We start from the raw sequence: 20,743 nt of genomic DNA, 5'->3' as shown, positions 1-20,743 counted from the left end.
TGGGTTACAGGCATGAGCTGTCCCCACTAGAGCAGGGACAGGAGCCACAGCCAAGCCCAGAGCTAAGGAACAGCTCACCACAAACCCCTGCCTTGCCAGCCTGCTGGGGCTGGCACAGGAGCTGCTCTGGCCCCGTTACACCTGGCTGAGGACCTGCCACATTTGTCCCACTCCACAGCTGTACCTGTATTCCACAGCAGCCCCTCAGAGACCACAGCTTTCCACGAGGTTTGCTCACATCTGCTGCAGGCAGCACTAAGGAGAAACTGCCCAAGCTCAGCCTGATGCTGGTCCTGGTCCTTGTCCTTCCCCACTGCTGAGCCACTCCTGCATTTCCTCTTCCCCTCAGACTGCTCAAACACCCCTACCAACCTCCAGCCCTCAGAGCTGGATTAAATCAGTGAGTGCTGATCATGCAATGAGCCCCTCAACAGGAGGGAACCCCCACACCTGGCCCTAGGGCCAGGAAAGGTGCTGATTGGGATGGGTCAGGGGTTTTGCATTTCTAAAGCCTCCCCAGAGCAAAACAAAACCTTGGAAAATAAACAGAGTGGTGCCAACTTTGCACAAAAGCAGGTGTAGGGACTGGTCAGACTCTATGCCAAGAGCTGCAGTTCCAGTAAGGGGAATATCCTCTGATGGAGAACAAGGCTGCTAACCTGTAGTGGTCCAGCAGCAGAACTGTCAGGGCTCTCCCACTGAAAACCCAAGGTATGTGTCCTGACAAGTGTTTTTTGGGAGAACACTTGCTTTAAATTCTTTGGAAAAGCACAGGTGTTCGGCAGGTGTTGTTTGCAATTACTTTTGGGGCAGGTGCAACACCTTCTCTCCATGTATGAATAATCCTCAGAAGGCAGAGGGCCATGGAGCTCCAGAAATGCTTTGCTTCATCATGAGTTAAACACTGAACCATGCTGAGTCATCTGAGTCACCTCAAACACAGAAAACCACCGGGGACAGTCTGAGAATCAGGACTGGCACATGCTAAACATCATAAACCCAAAGTGTCTGAGACACTCACCCGCTGTTTATTGGTACAACAGGCTGTAAAATCCAGGGTTCAGCACATCCCCTGCCCCACTGCGCTGGCTCCAGGGCTGGCTGGGAATCCACCCCATCTCCTGATGGGGACAGCGCTCCAGAGCAGGCACCCCTCACTCACAGCAGCCCCTGCCTGCCTCCCATCCCCGGGATACAGCCACAGAGCCCAGCTGTGGGCAGGGATGGCAGTGACCCCAGAGCCACAGACCCACGGCTCTGTGGCACCACAGGGCTGCAGGGAGCACCCCAAAACACTGCAAAGGTGCAGGCAGCTTGGCAGGCACTGCCTGGGCAGGGAACAGGCTGGGGAGAGGTGTTGAAACCAACCTGCAGCAGCAGGTGCTGCTGACTCACGGGAAAGGCTGCGGGCACACCAGGACCGGCCCTGGCACACCGCGACCAGCCCTTCCAGGAGAGGAGGCACAGCAGGAGAACCTCGCTCTGCTCTGCTCCTCCACGGCTCCTGCAGCAGCCACTGCCACAGGGGAGAAGGCCAAGGTGATGGAGGAGCTGAGGGGGAAAACCCAGCTGCACAGGGATTTTCTGTATGGCAGGGATGTGCCCATGTCGGGGTGCCAGTCTGGAGGGGGATCCCAGCCTCCCCCAGAGAGGAAGGAAGGGGCAGCTGCCCAAAGCTGCTCCCAGCAGGTGCAGCCAGGCAGCACCGACAGGGTTAAAAACTGCCCAGGTCCCTTCCAGAGAGGTAACATCCGTGTGACATGCAGTGGTCCACAAACAGGTTTGGGAGTTAAATGCCTCATTAATGTAAATGGGGCTGGGCTGGGGAAAGGCATCTCCAGCACATGCCTATGGAAATGGAAAATCCATCCAGGCTCTTGTGCTCAAGCCCAGCTCTGGGTTGGCCAAACACAGCTGGGCAGGGTGGATGGCTCAGTTTTACCCCTTCACCTCCAGGGCAGGGTGAGCCAGCACCAGAACTGGGCACTGAAGGGACAGCCCGGCCTGAGCCATCCCCACCAGCCCTTCCTATGTTCCTTTGGAATGATTTTCCAGCAGCTGGAGCATCCCCAGCCAGGGCCAGGCTGTGGCAGGGAGCTGTGGCAGCACTGGAGCAGCTCCAGGCAGCGTGAGTGAGTCAGGGTTTGACCCAGAGGAGCAGCAGGTCCCTCCACAGTGACAGGCCAGGACAGGGCCCGGCACTAATCCTGCTGCCAGCAGCTCCCCAGGAGCAGGACGGGCCAGGACGTGCCCTCAGCAGCTGCCCACACCCCCTGGCACACCTGGGCACGGCTCAGGCTGAGTGACAGCGTGCCCAGGGCGAGCAGGGCGAGCAGAAACCCCTGGGCCAGCAGTGCCATCCAACATCCCAGCTGGGCTGAGCCTGCTGTGCCACTCCGGCCCTGGCAGCGCGGGGCCTGGCTTGCCCCCATGGCACCCAGAGCAGGGTGACCTGGCCCTGGGGTGCTGAGGGCACTGGGGCAGTGCTGCTGGAGGACAGGGCCTCTCCAGTCCCCCTGTCCTTGTTCCTGCACCAGAGGTCTCCCCTCCGGCCCCACAGGCAGCTGTGGGCTCGGGATGCTGACCTGAGCCATGCCTGAGGTGCAAACAGGGAAACACACCTGGCCCCAGGGCTGTGGACAGACTGTTCTGCCTCTCCGTCCTCTGGAATCTTCACCCAAGCCTCAGCACTTTCCTGTGACACTCTTGCACTGCCTTGTCCCTCCCAGTCTTACGGGTCTGCCTCAGTTTCCCCTCCAGAAGGAGCTGGGTGGGAGCTGGACCCTGTCAGGACCTGAGCCCCCCTCGCTGCTGGGAATGTGGGGGTGCCAGCCCTGCCAGCCCCAGGGCCACGCTGGCACTGTCACCCTGGCAGCCTGGCCATCAGCAGAGCCCACAGCAGTGAGAGATGAAGCACAGGACGGGACCCTGGGGCTGAGTGACAAAAACCCAACACAGCCGGGCCCCATCCAGCACCAGCTGTGCGACACGGGGTCACATCTCTCCCTTCCACTCCTGTGCGGTGTCCAAACGTGTTTCTAGGGGTTAAAAATATGTGTTGCCTGTATGTATTGACCTGCAGCAGAGCAGACCGCAGGGCTGTGGGATGTGCTCACCCGGAGCACGGCGGAGGTGGGAGCTGGCTGTGGCCGGGTGAATCACCCTGTTGTCACAACGCCTCTCACTCCAGCACCGTCCTCTGGGTTTTAAGACCTTCTCACCCAAGTTTACATAATGAATCCTGAACAGTACAAGCTGTTCCCCTGGGTACACAGGGGTAATCACTCCTGGTCATGTTATAAATCAGCTCTGGTCGTTATAAAATGTCATCAGTCACAAAATAGTTCACATTTGCCCCAGGACATGGGAGGGGACCATAAAGCACCAGCCCAGGGCACCTTTGCATTGCTGCATGCTGCTGGAGCCACGCTGGCACTCCCTGGCCTGTACCAGGGCATCCTGAGGGCATCCAGAGGACTGGGCTCCACCTGAGCTGCCACATCCCAGGATGCTGGAGTCACAGCACAAGGATGTTTTTTTCAGTAAACTTCTACAGCGGAAAAGGCAATTGAGTGCAACTAATTCTGTGTCACAATTAGTTACAGAGCTGGTCAGGGGAAACCCCACCAATGACAAATCATCACAGTGCTGCACTGAGAACCTGCCCAGTGTCATCCACAGGTGAACCAGGACCCAGTGCCCAGTGTCACCACGCTGAGGAAGCTGAGCCCCAGTGGAGTTTGCCCATCCCTTCCTCCCTGTAGCCACAGCTTGGCTGGCACAGCCACACACCAGTGGTGCCACTGCCCAGTGCCAGACCCCGGCACAGAGTGACCCCTCATGTGGCCACTGGCCACTGGCCAGCTGTGCCAGGCCAGCAGGAGCCGGCGGGGCCCCTTCCCTCCCCTCTTCTGAGCTTGTAAAACAAAACCAGTCTGGGTTTTACTGCCTGATCTTTGTAACGCAAACACAGACCAGTTTACAGGTTTTACACAGCGGCTCCCGGCACAGGGTGGTTGGGAGATGCTCACTGTCACTTCACTGGGATTTTACTGCTCATAACAAAATGATTCGATCTCATTTAGTGACAGCATGTCTCTGGAAGGGTACACGATAAACCTAATTACAATTACAGCACCTCTGCTCTTCTGCACACCCAGAGCTAACAGCATCCAGCAAAATTCCAGCTGCCTGTGTACCCACTGCAGCCACAGCCACCATCAAAGCATTTTCCTTCCATCAGACAAACTGAGGAGCAGTTGATATTTTTGAAACATGGTGGATGGGCAGATGGAGTGACTTTCAGGGCTGATTTTCCCCATGGATCTGGTGTCCCAGCTGTGTTTAGCTGCTGTCAGCAGTGCATCATGCCAGCACAGCACACCACTGGGAACACAATGCCTGGGATGCAGGGCAGCTTCCTGTGCCGTTTCAGCTGTATTTTCAGCAGGAGGTTTTTGCTTATGAATAAACTTTCTCATAAACAATTGAGAGATGATGGAAAGTCAAGCCAGCTCAAGGTCATTTGGCTTTGCTGGCTGATGTTCCAAACCCTGGAACAAACGCCACCCGCTCTATTTCCAGTGCTGGAGCTGCCAGGGCTGGTAACAGACATTGTTCTCTGAAAAACAGTGCCACAGGAGGGCAATTACTGGGACAGGACAGAGGAACCCGGCAGGCCCTGGTCCATCAAACCTGCTCATTCCAGCTTCCCTCGGAGACACTTTCAAACACAATCCTGCATTGCACTCCTGACATCATGGCATGAGGTACACTTGTGCCAGCTAAAAATAAAAATCCCTTTTGTTCCCAAATAGCAGAACACAGGGACATTTGGGAAAGTCTGACCAAGTCCTGATTGAACAAGAATCTGTCATTACCTCTCCTAGCAAGGGGCAATCGCTCCTGTGTACAATGCTGTGCCCTCAGCAGTGATTTATGGTTCCGAGGAGGTTTGTACATATTCACTGTTCTCTTGTGAGCAGCTGACGTCTCACACATCACTCGAGATGCTCCCGATTTTACCTCCAAACGTGTTTATACAATGGTGCTGGGCTGAGGGATCCCAGCCCATGGCACACACTGGGCTGGCCCTGGGCTAGGAGAATACAGAAAATGGGGGGGCAATCCCTCCAGCCCCTCTGAGGGATTAATTATGGGATCAACAGGAGTCAGTGTGGAAGACACATAATACTGAGATTAAGTCATGAAATCACAAAGCACATGCTAATCACTGTGAAAATCCCAGCAGCTGGGCTGGGAGGGCCCAGCCCCTTTGAGCTGCTGCCTACCAGCCCCCAAGAAAACAGAGGAGCTGCTTCCACGTTCAGTTCATTCTGACATTTTATGGAAACAGTGCTCATTTCTCCTGGAAAGAGATCACCAAGTTCCAGATCAGTCCATTGGTGCCACTGAGGCAGAGCTCTGCCCCTTCTATTTGAATATAAATATCTTTCCCAGAGAACAGGGTGCCCAGAGAAGGCCAGGCTGGACATTGGAGCACCTGGGACAGTGGAAGGTGTCCCTGGGCATGCAGGGGCTTGGAACTGGGTGAGCTTTAAGGTCCTTCCAACCCAAACCATGCCAGGATTCGGTGTTTCTAAGGTTCCTTCCTAACCAAATGATTCTGTGATTCAGTGAATCTGAGATTCTGTGCTTTTTTGATCCTGTGATTCTGTAATTCTGTGCTTCTGTGATTTGGCGATTCTGTGATTCAGTGATTCAGGGATTCAGGGATTCAAGGATTCAGTGGTTCTGTGATTTGGTGATTCTGTGCTTCTGTGACTCTCTGATTCTGTGATTTGGCAATTCAGTGATTCAGGGATTCAGTGGTTGTGTGATTTGGCGATTCAGTGATTCTGTGATTCAGTGATTCAGGGATTCATTCAGGGATTCAGTGGTTCTGTGATTTGGCGATTCAGGGATTCAGGGATTCATTCAGTGGTTCTGTGATTCTGTGATTTGGCAATTCAGGGATTCAGTGGTTCTGTGATTTGGCGATTCTGTGATTCAGGGATTCAGTGATTCTGTAATTTGGCAATTCAGGGATTCAGTGGTTCTGTGATTCTGTGATTCAGGGATTCAAGGATTCAGGGATTCAGTGGTTCTGTGATTTGGCGATTCAGTGATTCTGTGATTCAGTGATTCAGGGATTCATTCAGGGATTCAGTGATTCTGGGATTCAAGGATTCAGGGATTCAGTGGTTCTGTGATTTGGCAATTCAGGGATTCAGTGGTTCTGTGATTTGGTGATTCTGTGCTTCTGTGACTCTCTGATTCTGTGATTTGGCAATTCAGTGATTCAGGGATTCAGTGATTCTGTAATTTGGCAATTCAGGGATTCAGTGGTTCTGTGATTCAGGGATTCAGCGGTTCTGTATTTCTGCGGGGTTTGTGCCGCTATCCCGGGCAGTGCCAGGCGATGTTGACAGGACGGGAGCAGGGCAGCAGAACCAGGTGCCATTCCTCGGGACGTGTCAGGATCAGCTCCAAACGCTGTTCAAGGCAGGAGCGAGGGCAGGGAGCGGGGGCGGGCTCAGCCGGGCCGGGGCGGGCCGGGGCGGGCCCGGAGCGGCGGGGCCGGTGCCGGTGCCGGTCTCACCGGGAGCGCTGCCGGAGCCGCAGGTACGGGGGCACCGGGGCCGGGAGGGTGTGCGGGCTCGGGGCTGGCCGGTGCCGTGGCCCCGGGGCGCTGCCGAGGGAGGGGAGCGCTCGGGCATCGCTCGGGCATCCGAAGGGACCGGCCGGACGGGGCTGGGCACGGAGCGTGTGACCCTGAGCACACCTGAGCACACTGAGCACACCTGAGCACACTGAGCACACCTGAGCACACCGAGCTCACCCGTCTCTGCAGCAGCGGGGCAGCTTCTCCTGCTGGGCAGGTGTTTGGGATGTACCTGCTGTGCCGCCAGGGGTGGTAATTCGGATTTAACCTTTATTTACACAGGGGTTTTCTTTAATCTCCCTGATAAAAGAGAATGGGAGCAAGGCACATCTTCGTGGGGTAGTGCAGTGTTTGGCTTGGTTTTGGAGGTGTGCCATCTCCCCAGGATGGTGAGGCAGAGTGTGCTCGCAGCATCCCAGGGCACGGAGCTGCTGCTGCAGGGGTTTGCTCCTCTCCCTGCCCAGGACTGCCGTTGTTCCTTGCCCAAGGAGCAAAGTGAGCTCACCAATGTGACCTTACTGGCACATGGCTTGTGATTGTCCTACAAGAGAGGGACGTCAGGGCCACCTCGGGATCTTGGATTGCTTTGGGCTGGAAGGGATCTTCAAGTTGATCTCATTTCCCCCCCTGCCATGGCAGGGACACCTCCCACTGTCCCAGGTTCTCCAAGCCCGTGTCCAACCTGGCCTGGGACACTGCAGGGATCCGGGGGCAGCCACAGCTGCTCTGGGCACCCTGTGCCAGGCCCTCACACCCTCCCAGGGAGGGATTTCTTCCCAATATCGCATCCAGCACTGCCCTCTGGCAGTGGAAGCCATTCCCTCTTGTCCCATCAGTCCTGGCTCATGTCCCCAGTCCCCCTCCTGCTCTTCCTTCAGGCCCTGGAAGGGGCTCTGAGATTTCCCTGGAGCCTTCTCCTCTCCAGGCGAGCACCCCCAGCTCTGCCAGCCTGACTCAGAGCAGAGGGGAGCTCAGGGCTGGGCAGGGAACTGGGAGCAGAGCCTCACACCCAGCACAGTCAGGTGAGCGCTATCTCAGCTCCCAGACTGTAAATACTCCTGGAGTGCTGCTCGCCTGCCCGTTGGGCTGGAGACCCGGAGGCGCCTGCGTGGGCTGGAGCCGTGGGCGTTGGAGCACCCCTGGGTGCCCTGGCCACTGTCCCTGCTCTGGCCACTGTGTGCCCTGGCCACTGTCCCTGCTCTCCACCAGCAGCACAGAGCATCTGCTGGGAGCTCTGCCCCACCTTCAGACAGGTTTCCATTGCTCCCTGACACCTTCCTGCTCCACTTTTCAAACTGCCGACCTGTAAATTTGGGAGGTAATATAAAAGAAATTCCTCTAATTGGCAAAGATAGCACTAGAGAGTATCGATGTCTCCCTTAGGAAAACTGAGCTTTTCCCTCAGGGCTCGGGGGAGATGGCAGATGAGCAGCTGGTGATCAAAGAGGAGTGACTGGTTTCCCAGGAGAGAAAGTGCTGAGCAATCACAGTGGCATCGGGCCGGTAGTGTCAGGGTGGTTTTGCAGCCCATGTCCAACCCTGGAGCTTCCAGGACTGGGCCAAGTTTTGCTCATGACTTTATTTCCTTCAAGTGGCAATTGCCCTAGGAAAACCCCAGAGGAGATTCAACAGAGTCAACACAATCATTTCGTAATGTGGGAGTCTGATGTCACTGTGAGGTGGAGGAGTTTCACCCAGGATGATGCTGGGATGAGGCAGGGCTGGACTCGGTGCTGGAGACAGGGAGGACACGTCCACAGCACAGAGAGAAACCCCGCTGGAAGCAGGAGCAGGTTTCTCTCAGGGTGGCTTTGGTCATCACAGGGATGCACGTGGTGCCAGGACAGGGCTGTGGCACCCTGAGAACCCACCTGTGCACCCACCCTGTCACCCACCCTGCGCCCCACAGGGTCTCGTGTCCCTGGGCCAGCCCAGCCAGCTCAGCTGTCCCTGCTGTGACCAGAGCAGCCCCGATGTGAAGCAGTGCTGGCTCCCCAGAGCCACCTGCAAAGGGTTCAGGCTGTGTGTCCCTCGAGGGGGTGGCACCTCCTGTGCCCCCAGCCCTGCTCAGCCCTGCCCCACCGCTGCTCTGCTCTCTCACTGGCAGGGCTGTGGGAGGGGGCACGGTTGTCTGTGCATAGAGGGAGAGCGGATCTTTACATCCCTCGTTTATCACCTCTGTGCTCAGGTGCAGCCCTGATGGGGCAGAGCAGGACCCACTCCAGGCTGGCACCAACCCTGCCCTGAGCAGCTCCAGCCCGAGCTCTGAGCACTGTGCCAAGTCCCTGTAACAGGGCTTGGGCAAGAAACCTCTTCAGAAACACTCTGGAAATACAGGTGAGAAGAAAACGGTTAAAATGAGAATATACATCGCAAAAAAAGTCATCCAGGTGTATTCAAATGCAGCTTTTGCTTCATGCCATTTCTTTTATCCCACATGAGGAGGAATGATTTCTCCCAGCACTGCCAGGCTGATGAGTGACCCACAGGGACCAGCACACGAGTGGGGTCTCCCTGTGGCAGCAGCCAGTGGTTGGTGGCAGCAGGGACAGCTGAGGGCACACAGCTGGCCAGCCCCAGCCAGGCAGGATCCTGCACTGGGCAGGGTTTGGAGTTGCAATCTAATCTAAATCTTTTGTTGGATTTCTTAAAAGGCAGAAAATATTTCCTCGTCTGCCTCGCTGGGCTCCCCAGATCTAAACGAGCTCTGAGGATTCGGTTCTGTAAAGCCAAGGCTGACCTTGCCAGGGGCTGAGCTCACCCTGCAGGGCTGGGGCAGGGTGGCCTCGGGCTCCTGTCCCCCCACAGCTGTGGGCAGTTCAGCAGGGGCCAGGTCATTGCTGCCTTTCCTTGCATCTCCCAAAACCCAGCCAGGCTCTGCTGCTCCCTCTGAGCAAACCAGCCCAGGCAATGCAGGAGGAGCTCAGTGTCACAAGGTCCTGAGGATGGGATGCTGATGTTGGAGCCCAGGGGTGCAAGTGCCAGGACATGAGTTCCTTGCAGAACAAAATCTTTCTCTATAGGAGTAGAGCCTGCCCTCGGATCTTAGAGGAAGCAGCTGGGGTTTGTTCTTTCCAAAGTCCTGTCCCACAGAGGATCACCTACATCTAACAGGTAACAGGCATGCAGTGAAAACCATCTCTCTCGTTGTGTCATGGAGAGAGACTTCACAATCTGTTGGGTTTATACTGTTAGCAAACTGGCCAGCACATCAAGAAATCAGTGGTTTTTAGTTTTGAAAAGTATGAAGAACCCACCTCCTTTCACTCCCTGGGGCCCGTGCACACCTTTGCTGCCTTCTCTGCTCAGCTGCAGCAGTGCTGTGTCACTCATTGCTGCCCTGCTGAGTGCTGCTCCTTGGTGAACTATTGCTGCATTATTCCAGCACTCTTCCTCCCAGGATGGGGCCTGTTCCCAGCATTAATCTTTAACTGTGCTCTCCTGCAGCTTAGATCTGACAAATGTTCTGAGTGGCTGCCCCAGGTTCCTTTTGAAATCCTGCCTCAGGATGTTAAGATTTGGTAATACAGATTCTAACCTTAAAATAGCAGCACAAAATGTTCTATTTACTCACAAAATGAATGCCAAGTATGCAGCATCCCTCACCAGAGCAGAGGACTGGGGCGGGGGGGGGCGTACTGATAATATCTGTCAGACAAAGGAATTTGGTGGAAGAAACCGATCTGGTGTCCCTCCTCCAGCAGCCCTGGACAGCATTCCTGGTCCTGGGAAAGGTGCTGCTGCTTCAGCTCCTCTTCTCCTGTCCCTCTGAAAGCTGGATGCACTCTGATCTTCTTCCTTTTAAGAAAAATTCTCTGAGGCTCCGGGCGAGGTTGAACCCTGAGCTCTGTGTGCCTGAGCTCTGCCCAAGGCAGCTCCTGCGTGTACTGCTTGGTCCATCTAGTGTTGGCTGGGGCTGGGACAGCATTCCAGCTCTATCTGTGCACACAGCATTCCCACTGGCTGAGCAGCACCTGGGCAGGCACTGCCACACAGCAGGACCAGGCACAGCCGTGTCCTGCAGGTCCCACTCAGCTCTGGTCCGCCAGCAAGAGCCAAAATGGGACAGAAGCACTCACACTCTGGAGCTGCCAATCCTGAGCTCTCCCAGCCCAGGTGCTGCCATGGCATGACCCTGGCACATCTGTGCTGGGTTTTCCCTGGGTTCCAAACCACGGCTGTGCCCTGGCAGCAACTGTGCTGTGCTGACACCGGTGTGGCACAGCCCCTGCTCCCCTCAGAGCTGCTTTGATGCCTTTTCCCCTGCCTGCAGGCAGCAGCATGAACCTGAAGAAGTACCTGGTGCGGGCGCTGCACCGCCTGCAGAAGGGCCCTGGCTACACCTACAAGGAGCTGCTGGTCTGGTACTGCGACAACACCAACACCCACGGCCCCAAGCGCATCATCAAGGAGGGGCCAAAGAAGAAATTAATCTGGTTCTTCCTAACGCTGCTCTTCGCATCCCTGGTGTTCTGGCAGTGGGGGATCCTCATCAACACCTACCTCTCCTACAACGTCACCTCGTCCCTCTCCATTGGCTTTAAGACCATGAAGTTCCCCGCAGTCACTGTCTGCAATGCCAACCCTTTCAAGTAAGTTTTTCATCTCCCAGTTTCCCCGTGTGTGCCCTAACCCCTCAGAAACATTGCCAGTGAGAGGTGCTGAGGGCCTGTTCCTGTCCCAGACATCACATTAGGAACATCAATGGGCTCACCAAGTGGCCCTAAAAACAAATACAGAACAAAGATGAATGGCTCAGGGCCACAGGAGGGCTCATCTGCCTGCAAGTTCTTCTGGGCTTCATAGAATCCCAGAACAGCTTGGGATGGGAAGGGACCTTCAAGTTCATCTCATTTCACCCCCTGCCATGGCAGGGACACCTCCCACTGTCCCAGGCTGCTCCAAGCCCTGCCCAGCCTGGCCTGGGCACTGCCAGGGATCCAGGGGCAGCCACAGCTGCTCTGGGCACCCTGGGCCAGAGTCTCACACCCTCATGGGGAAGAGTTTCTTCCTAGCAAAGTTTTTGCACCATATCAGTCAATCTAATGAAGGTTTTTACCTCCCTGCAAACTTTCCTCAGTTCACCTTTCCCAGCCAGAATCAGTCTTTGCATCTTTCCCCACCATTTCTTTCCTTCCCCTTCCTCGCTGTGAGCACTCTTGCATTGCTCATACTCCAGTCACTAAGGGCTGGTTCCACAGTCCTGTTTGCCAGGACCCACCGAGACAGAACTGAATTGTGATTTCAAAGGGGTCACTGATTTTCATTAGATTTGCTTTAAATTTATAGTTGTTTTAAATCCATGCAATAGTGTAGCCCGAGGCAAGACGCTCTCAGCCAGCACAAGAATTGCTTTAGGGGTGATTTCTCCTGCACTTGCTAGAAATGTTTTGTGTAAACTGTAGTGAATTACTGAACTAGAACCAATGTGTACCAGCACTGCTGTGTGCACCCTGGGTGTGTTTATCCTCCCACTGCCCTCCTGCCAGCTGCAGCTGCTGGGACACCAGTGCCTGAGCTGGCCATGCTCTGCCTGGATGCTCCTGCTGGTAAATCCAAGGCAGCACTCTGAGCTCCCAGGAAGGTCCAGGCCACTGGGGTGAGCTGCCACATGTCCCCAGCACGTGTCCCCAGCACCATAAGCCTGCCTGCTCACTGCTGCCTGTCCCCAGGTACTCGGAGGTGAAGCCCCTGCTGAAGGAGCTGGACAGGCTCATTGAGGCAGCACTGGAGAGGATCCTGCAGCCAGGGAACAGCAGTGACAGCGTGTACCCACCACTGGACCTGGAGCTCTGGAACCAGATGCCCCTGGTCCTCATCGACGAGCACGACAAAGACAATCCCATCATCCTGGACATCTTTGAGACCAACCAGACTGCCATGGGCAACGAAACCATGGGGAACCTCACCACTGCTTCACCTACCCCTGATGCAGAGAGCCTCACCACTGCTCCACCTGGCCCTGATGCAGAGAGCCTCACCACTGCTCCATCTGGCCCTGATGCAGGGAACCTCACCACTGCTCCACCTGGCCCTGATGCAGGGAACCTCACCACTGCTCCACCTGGCCCTGATGCAGGGAACCTCACCACTGCTCCACCTGCCCCTGATGCAGGGAACCTCACCACTGCTCCACCTGGCCCAGCCAACAGCACAACAGAAGAGAAGAAGTACAAGCTGGCAGTGAAGCTGGTGAGAGGGGTCCCACAGTGAAGGGGGCAGAGATGAGGGGTGGGTGCCTTGGGAGGGATGCAGCAGGGAGATGTGTGTCCCCTCCCCACCACTCTGCCTTGGGGCTGTGCTCTGGCTGTGCCAAGTCTGGGGGCTGCCTGTGCCCAGCCCCTGCTGCAGGCTGAGCCCAGGACAGAGCCAGGGCTGGGGTGTTCCCTGCAGGCTCCCAGACACCTTCACCCTTCCTTGGGTCAGGCCCCCAAAATGCCAGGGGGAGGCTGTGGCTGTGCCCCATCCCTTTCTGCCCCTCAGCCCTGCTCCCATGGAGGCTCCAAGGACCTGCCTGGGCACGCCTCGGAAGCTGGGGAAACTCCAGCCCTAAAGAATTTGACATATTCTGTTAACTTGGTGAGGTCACCCTGGGGATGATGTATAACCTGCCCAGCTGGGAAATGTCCCTGGGGAAGGACCCTGCACTGTGACAGCCAGCTCAAGGTGACAGCCAGCTCAGGGTGACAGCCAGCTCAGCATCACAGCCAGCTCAGTGTCACAGCCAGCTTGTGTCTCTGTCAGGCTGAACCTCTCAGTTCCTGGGAGCTGCATGGGGAGGGGGTCCCCATGCCCCTGCCATCCCCCAGGCTCAGACCTGCCTGCTCTGTGTCCCCAGTGCAGCAGCCAGGGCTCTGACAACTGCACGTACAGGAACTTCAGCAGCGCGGCGCAGGCGGTGACCGAGTGGTACATCCTGCAGGCCACCTCCATCCTCTCCAAGGTGCCTCTGCACGACAGGATCAGGATGGGCTACCAGGCAGAGGACATGATCCTGGCCTGTCTCTACGGGGCTGAGCCCTGCAACTACAAGTAGGTGCACACGAGCTCCTTTTTGTCCCTGCAGGAATGAACAGCACTCGGGTTCTTTTCTCTTTTTACGGTTTATATCAGCTGTCAATGAGATTGCTGCTGATTCTCAGCTCTAACAACACTTCCCAGAGGTTTTCTGGAGGTGATCCTGGCTGAAATGTGTCCTTTTGGAAGAGTGCTGGCTGAGTTAGAGTTTTGGATAGGCTGCTTTGCTCATGACATCTCAAGACTAGGAGAACCCAGGGTATCCAGTGATGATCCAGCTGAGTCAGCAGCACCAGTAACAGCCCCTCTCCCTTTGCACAAGGCTCTGAGAAATGCATTTGAGCCAACTTTGCTTCCTGTGGACCCCAAGTTGCCATCTCCAGTGCTGAGAAGGGGAACACAGCAGCACCCCAGGCTGTGGGAGCCCTTCTGCAACCAGGGCAAGCAAGAACTGGCATCAAAGCAGGAGCTACAATGCCAGCCCAAACCTGTAGGCACAGCTCAGACTGGGCAGCTGTTCTGTCCCCTGTGTGACAAATGTTCCTCTCCATCCCCCTGAGCACTGTCCCAGGGCCAGGGCCAGCACACACCTGTACCTTGCCTTGCATTTTCCAAAAGCAGGGGATTGAAGTGCCAGCAGCTGGAGTCCCTGTGCAGCAGCTGAGGCAAGGGGAGGTGAAGCCCAGCACAGCTGCTGAGCTGAGCCCACCATCTGCTTTTTGTCACAGCCCTTTAGTCCCTCTGAGAGTCACAGTTCTGTGTGTATGATTCTTCCAGGAATTTCACCCAAATCTACCACCCAGACCATGGGAACTGCTACATCTTTAACTGGGGCATGGATGAAGAGGCTCTGAATTCTTCCAACCCCGGGGCTGAGTTTGGTAAGGGAGTGCTCTGTGCTGGAGCAGGGGGCAGCAGGGGCACACGTGTGGGTTCTGTCTCTTGGTGCCCATTCCTGTCACTCAGGACAGATTTATGATTCTCTGTCACTGGAGCACTGCAACAGGGAGCAGAGGCTTTCCAGAAGGGGATGAGCCCCAAAAGGAAAATGTGCCACACAGAAAAAAAGTGACTACAGCATAAGGGCAACCTCTGGATATTTGAAATATCTGAGGTAGCACCTGACTGCTGGCCATGGCAGCCAGACCGTGGAACAGGGGGAAGAAAATAGACTCCTTTCTTTCCCCAAGCCTCACCTTCTAATACAATTCCTGTGTTTTCTCTGGTGTCCCAGGGCTGAAGCTGATTCTGGACATCAGCCAGCAGGACTACATTCCCTACCTGTCCTCTGCTGCTGGGGCCAGGCTCATGCTGCATCAGCAGAAGAGCTTCCCCTTCCTCAAGGACCAGGGCATCTACGCCATGGCTGGGACAGAAACCTCCATCGGAGTGCTGGTGGTATGTGTGGCATTCCTGGGGAGCAGATTGTCTGAGAATAATGTTATCTGATGGGACCTAAACCAAGTTTGCTTTAAGTCTTGGCTGAACTGGCTCAAACCAAAGGAGACAAGGTACACACCTGTCAGGGGCTGGAGCACTTTATGGAGGAGTTTATGTAACTGTCCTGGCAAAGTGCTTTATTGAGGCCAGGAGATTGGGCTCAGGTCGTGGCTGCTTCTTCCAGCATGTCAGCTTTGCCTGACAGGACAAACACCAGTCAGGGTGTTCAGGAGCCCTGAGCAGCCCCCTCTGCCTGGATCCCCAGGGAAGGGGCTCTGCCAGCCCTGGCTCCTTCAATTTTAGCACAGCCAGTGGGGAGCTCAGGGATTACAGGGAAATGGGCACACAGAGGGATCTGTGGAGGAGTGCTAAGCACAGTGTGGGCTCTGGGCTGCTCTGCAGGACGAGCTGGAGAGGATGGGTTATCCCTACAGCGACTGCACCGTCAACGGCTCCGACGTCCCCGTCAGAAACCTCTACAGCCAGTACAACACCTCCTACTCCATCCAGGTGAGACACCCTTCTGAACCAAACAGCACTGCCAGGAAAACCATCCGAGCAATTAAATCTTTGCCTATCACAGAGGGTGCTGGGGAATCATAAAATCATAAAACCTTTCAAGATCATCAAATCCAAGTATCAACACAGCAGCAGCGCTGATAAGCCGTGTCCCCAAGTGCCACATCACGTCATTCGTGGTGGTTTGTGGTGGTTTGTGAGCACTTCAGGGATGGTGACTTCACCACTGCCCTGGGCTGCCTCTTCAAATGCTTTCCATGAAAAGTTTTTCCTAATATCTGACCTAAGCCCCACATGGTTCTGTAGGAACTGAGGCTCTGGGAAATTTCTGCTGAGAAAATGTCAGAGTGACACTTCTCAGGAACTCGTGTTTTGTGTACACAAGTGATATTTACCCCTGACAGGAGAGGAATACAAAGGAGAGATTCTCCCTCTGAACACTCCTGTGTTCTTTAACTTTTTTCTCTTTGGGGAAATCAAGTATTTTTTAACCCTGAAAATGCAGCTGGTTTTACAGGAAACAGCCCTTTGCTTCTTCATCACTCTGAAAATTGGATGAGAAAGTTGAGTGTCTGTAAACCTTGAATCTGTAGAAAATTAGAGTGCAAACACTAAGCACAGGTTAATTTGTAACAGGCTGTGCTGGAGAGAGAAGCAGCTCTTGAGGGTGCGATGTGATAATGAGGAAAACACCCAAACCATTTGGGGTGATTCACAGATGCACCTGGAGATCAGAAGGGCTTTGGGCTGGCAGTGGTTTTATATTTCTACCTTTATATAATACAATAACAACTGGACCACTTCACCCAGCTTCTGAAGGTGCTTGTATAAGGTTTGAGCAAACACTTGGGAGGATTGCAGGATTGCATTATTCCCTGGAAGTGCAAATGCTGACGGAGTTCTGTGCCCCTGTAATGCCACTTCAGAGCCTCTCAGCAAAGCCAGGCTCTTCCCTGACTGCTCTGCACTCTGTGGACCTTTCCTATCACACAGAAATTCTCTGCTTGTCCTGCCCACAGCTGTTAAATTTAATTATCTTCTCCCAGACGTTGCTATTGCTCTGTGCTGCCTCGTGCAGAATCCCATTGCAGTCTCAGGTGATGAACTTCACACCTCAGTGAGCTAATGGCAGCTGGATCCTCTCCAGGAGAGCAGCACCGACACACACACATCATTCGTATGTCTGCTCTTTATGCTGAGGGATTTGGAAATTCCTGGCCTTAGAGTGTAAAACCAGCCCTTTTTCAATGTAAAGCCTGGAGAGCAGAGCCATGTCTGTGGTGGAAGAGAACACCTGTGTCCCTTTTGGGAGCTGGAATATTACTTCTATGAAGCCCTACAATAACTGAGAAATGAGCAGTTCCTTGTGTGAGTGGGAGCTGAGCTCTCTGCATTTCCCAGGAGTGGCTTTGAAAGCTCCAGTGCCCAGCAGGGCTGGAGGAGCTGCTGGGCAGGGGCAGCCCCCACCCTCTGTGCCCCAGGGGCTCTCAGAGCCGGGGCCAGCAGTGCCCGAGGGCTGAGCCCAGCCCTGAGCACCCCTTCCCTCCCCAGGCTTGCCTGCGCTCCTGTTTCCAGAACCACATGGTGGAGAGCTGTGGCTGTGGGCACTACATGTTCCCTCTGCCCGAAGGGGTGAATTACTGCAATAATGAGGATTACCCAGGCTGGGGTAAGAGCTGCTGGGGGTTCCTGGGCTGGCAGCTCCTGCACAGCTGCTCCCAGGGACGTGGCCACCTGGGCTGGTGCTGGGGACAAGGGGCCAGACTGGGCTGTGGGCTGGGGGAGAGCACAGGGGGTCCTGGGGTGGCACAGCTCTGTGCTGGCAGAGGCCAGGGCTGTGTCAAAATATCAACCCTGGGCAACCTGCCTCTATAAAAACTGTCTTCAGAAAGTTACAGTTTATTTTTAATTTGTTATTAAATTGTCTGAGTGTTTTGCCCAAGTTCCTCAAGGAAATGAAAGTTGAAAGGGAGGATGGCAAATCTGTGCAGAAGGGTCACACCTGATATTTATTTTGATAAATGAAACTGATATAACTCAGTAAGTGGGTCCTTATCTAAACAGATACTTTGATGTGGTTTTCACCAAACAGCATATTGCTATTCCTCACTGAGATCCAGCATAAAACAGCGTCAGATCTGCATTGACTCCTGTAAAGAAACCTGCAAGTGAGTACCTGAGCCTGATCTGTGCTGTGCAGGTACAGGGATCCTTTTGTCCCATCAGCCCTAAAAGGGCAGCAAGCCCTGCAGGGCTGGTTTGCCCTGTGAGAACTGAAGTTCCAGAGATTCAAGAGGAGGGGAATCTCCAGACTAACGCTCTCTCTGTTCCCTCCAGTGACACACAGTACAAAATGACCATCTCCATGGCAGACTGGCCGTCAGAAGCCTCTGAGGTAACTCTGACTGCTTGGTTTGTGACAGACACTGATGGTTCCTGTTCCCAGCACAGGGACACTCGCTGTGGTCAGAGCCGGTGGTCAAAGCTCAAGTCCCCATTTTCCATTCACAACCAGCAGAGCACCAGGGCTGGAGGCAGGAGGAGGGACCCCTCAGCAGCTCCTCCCTCCAGGGCTGGTGTCAGCCCAAGCCTGAGCCCCCCTGGCACAGCCCTGGATCCCCCCAGGGGCAGGGAGGAGCCCCCAGTGCCCTGCTCAGGTCCAGAGCATCCCCCTGGTCCTGGAAGGGCACAGGCTCTTGGGGAGCACAGGCTGCCTCTGCTCCTTCTGAACTCATTTTGTTTTCCTAGGACTGGATTTTCCATATTCTGTCTTACGAAAGGGATATGTCAACAAATGTGACTCTGGACAGGTGAGTGAAAGGAACAAGCACTTTATCTTCTGTGCTGAGCCTGTTAACAGCAGCCTGACACGAGCCCTGGCGCTGGGCCAGCGCAGGGAGGACGAGGTTTGAGCGTGTTCACCTGGGACACACAGAGAGCAGATCCAGAAGGTGCTTGATGCACGTCCTGTGCTCTCCAGAGCTGAGACTGGGTCACTCAAACTCAAACGGGCAGTTGGGTACAATCAGCATGGAGGGCAGTTCCAACATCATAGATTTGTCACTTCATACTCACCATGCCCAGGCTGGAGGTGCAGGACATGGGCAGGCAGCTCCTCACCGAGCTGGGTTTTGTTCTTTACAGGACTGGCATCATCAAGCTGAACATTTACTTCCAGGAGTACAACTACCGCACCATCTCGGAGTCAGCTGCCACCACGGTGAGGCACGGCAGGGGCTGGCAGGGCTGGGGGCCCTGGGGACAGTGTCACACCCTCGAGGCTGCTGCTGTGCACAGCTGCTGTCATAAGTGAGGTGGATGAAGCCACCTGTGCCTGGTGGCTCACAGCCCTCAGTTCCTTCCCCCAGTCCTCCTCCATCCCTGTCCCAGCCCCCAGGGCAGCACCAGCACAGAGGGCACCCAGCAGGCAGGTCCCAGGAGCATCCCCCACATCAGCCCTGGCCCCTGTGCTGGGTCAGGGTGGGCACATCCCAGGGGCTCCCCTTCCTCACTCACTGCCCTCCTCCCGCAGATCGTGTGGCTGCTGTCCAGCCTGGGAGGCCAGTTTGGCTTCTGGATGGGGGGCTCGGTGCTGTGCCTCATTGAGTTTGGGGAGATCATCATCGACTCGCTCTGGATCACCATCATCAACCTCATCAGCTGGTGCAAAGGGCTGAAGCAGCGGCGGGCGCGGGCGCGGTACCCGGACGCGCCCCCGACGGTGTCGGAGCTGGTGGAGGCTCACACCAACCTGGGCTTCCAGCACGAGGCCGGGGCAGCCGGGGCCCAGGCGCTGCCCCCCGAGCCCGGCACGCCCCCCCCCAACTACGACTCCCTGCGTGTGCAGCCCCTGGACACCCCCGGCCCCGACAGCGACACGGACACCGAGTGACCGCAGCGTCCTGTCCACTCTGCTGGGCTGTGCCGAGTGACCGCAGCGTCCTGTCCACTCTGCTGGGCTGTGCCGAGTGACTACAGTGTCCTGTCCACTCTGCCAGCTGTGCCGAGTGACCACAGCATCCTGTCCACTCCTGCCAGCTGTGCCGAGTGACCACAGCGTCCTGTCCACTCTGCTGGGCTGTGCCGAGTGACCGCAGCGTCCTGTCCGCTCTGCTGGGCTGTGCTGAGTGACCACAGTGTCCTGTCCACTCTGCCGGGCTGTGCTGAGTGACCACAGCGTCCTGTCCACTCCTGCCAGCTGTGCTGAGTGACCACAGCATCCTGTCCACTCCTGCCAGCTGTGCTGAGTGACCACAGCATCCTGTCCACTCTGCCAGGCTGTGCTGAGTGACCACAGCATCCTGTCCACTCTGCCGGGCTGTGCTGAGTGACCACAGTGTCCTGTCCACTCTGCCAGCTGTGCTGACTGACCACAGCGTCCTGTGCACTCCTGCCAGCTGTGCTGAGTGACCACAGTGCCCTCTCCACTCCTGCAGGGCTGTGCTGAGTGATCAGCATCCTGTCCACTCTGCCAGCTGTGCTGAGTGACCACAGTGTCCTGTCCACTCCTGCAGGGCTGTGCCCCTTGCTGGGCAGCTGTCTGTCACAATTAAGGCCAATCCTATGAGTGATGGCTGGGAGGAAGCTCTGCCCAATAAACCCTGCAATAAAGCTCCCAGAGCCAGGCTCGGGCTGTGGCGTGGAGAGCTCGTGTACAGCTCGTGTGTTGCTGTAAAATCACGTCACAGTCCCTTGTCACCAGGTGCTGGCAGGGAGGGGACAGGAGGTGCTGACAGTGGATGCAAGGCTGTGGCCTGGTGGGTCACAGAGCCCTGGAAGAGTTTGAAAGGGACCTTAAAGAGTCTCATCCTGTCCCCTTCTCCAGCACTCCTGGCACAGCTGTGCCACACCATGGAGCAGAGCCTTGGGATGGGACCAAAGCTGCTCCTGACCTCTGAGGCTGCAGAATTTCCATTCCCAAGCCACTACAATGGAAACAGCAAAAACTGAGCTCTCCCTTCACTGCTGGAGCCCCTGTTGTGCTGCTGCCCAGGGTTTGTTCCCCTCGTGGGGCAGGTGGGCACAGCTCTGGGTGTGTGCCAAGGATACCACTCACAGAGACTGGGGTGGGAGGAAGCACCAGCCTGTTTGTCACTCTTGCAA

At 55.7% G+C, this 20,743-nt stretch overlaps 1 protein-coding gene across 2 annotated transcripts; it reads left to right on the top strand.

Annotated features, from left to right (window-relative positions):
• Positions 1 to 6,566: 6,566 nt before the first annotated feature.
• SCNN1B (sodium channel epithelial 1 subunit beta) lies at positions 6,567 to 20,048 on the top strand. Of its 2 annotated transcripts, XM_033074227.1 has the most exons (14): positions 6,576 to 6,624; positions 8,853 to 9,001; positions 10,938 to 11,256; positions 12,337 to 12,856; positions 13,503 to 13,696; positions 14,459 to 14,562; positions 14,916 to 15,079; positions 15,524 to 15,631; positions 17,192 to 17,309; positions 17,733 to 17,808; positions 17,978 to 18,035; positions 18,389 to 18,450; positions 18,785 to 18,860; positions 19,173 to 20,048. In XM_033074227.1, the coding sequence occupies exons 3-14, from the start codon at positions 10,946 to 10,948 to the stop codon at positions 19,530 to 19,532; spliced, it is 2,151 nt and encodes a 716-aa protein (XP_032930118.1). In that variant the 5' UTR covers positions 6,576 to 6,624; positions 8,853 to 9,001; positions 10,938 to 10,945; the 3' UTR covers positions 19,533 to 20,048. The 2 variants fall into 2 exon arrangements, with proteins under 2 accessions (XP_032930117.1, XP_032930118.1); XM_033074226.1 differs by lacking the exon at positions 8,853 to 9,001 and having other exon boundaries at positions 6,567 to 6,624.
• The last annotated feature ends 695 nt before the right edge of the window (positions 20,049 to 20,743 follow it).

This window comes from Catharus ustulatus, chromosome 16 (genome assembly GCF_009819885.2).
Source record: "Catharus ustulatus isolate bCatUst1 chromosome 16, bCatUst1.pri.v2, whole genome shotgun sequence".
NCBI classification, from domain to species: Eukaryota; Metazoa; Chordata; class Aves; order Passeriformes; family Turdidae; genus Catharus; species Catharus ustulatus.
This window is presented reverse-complemented; position numbering and strand designations above follow the sequence as displayed.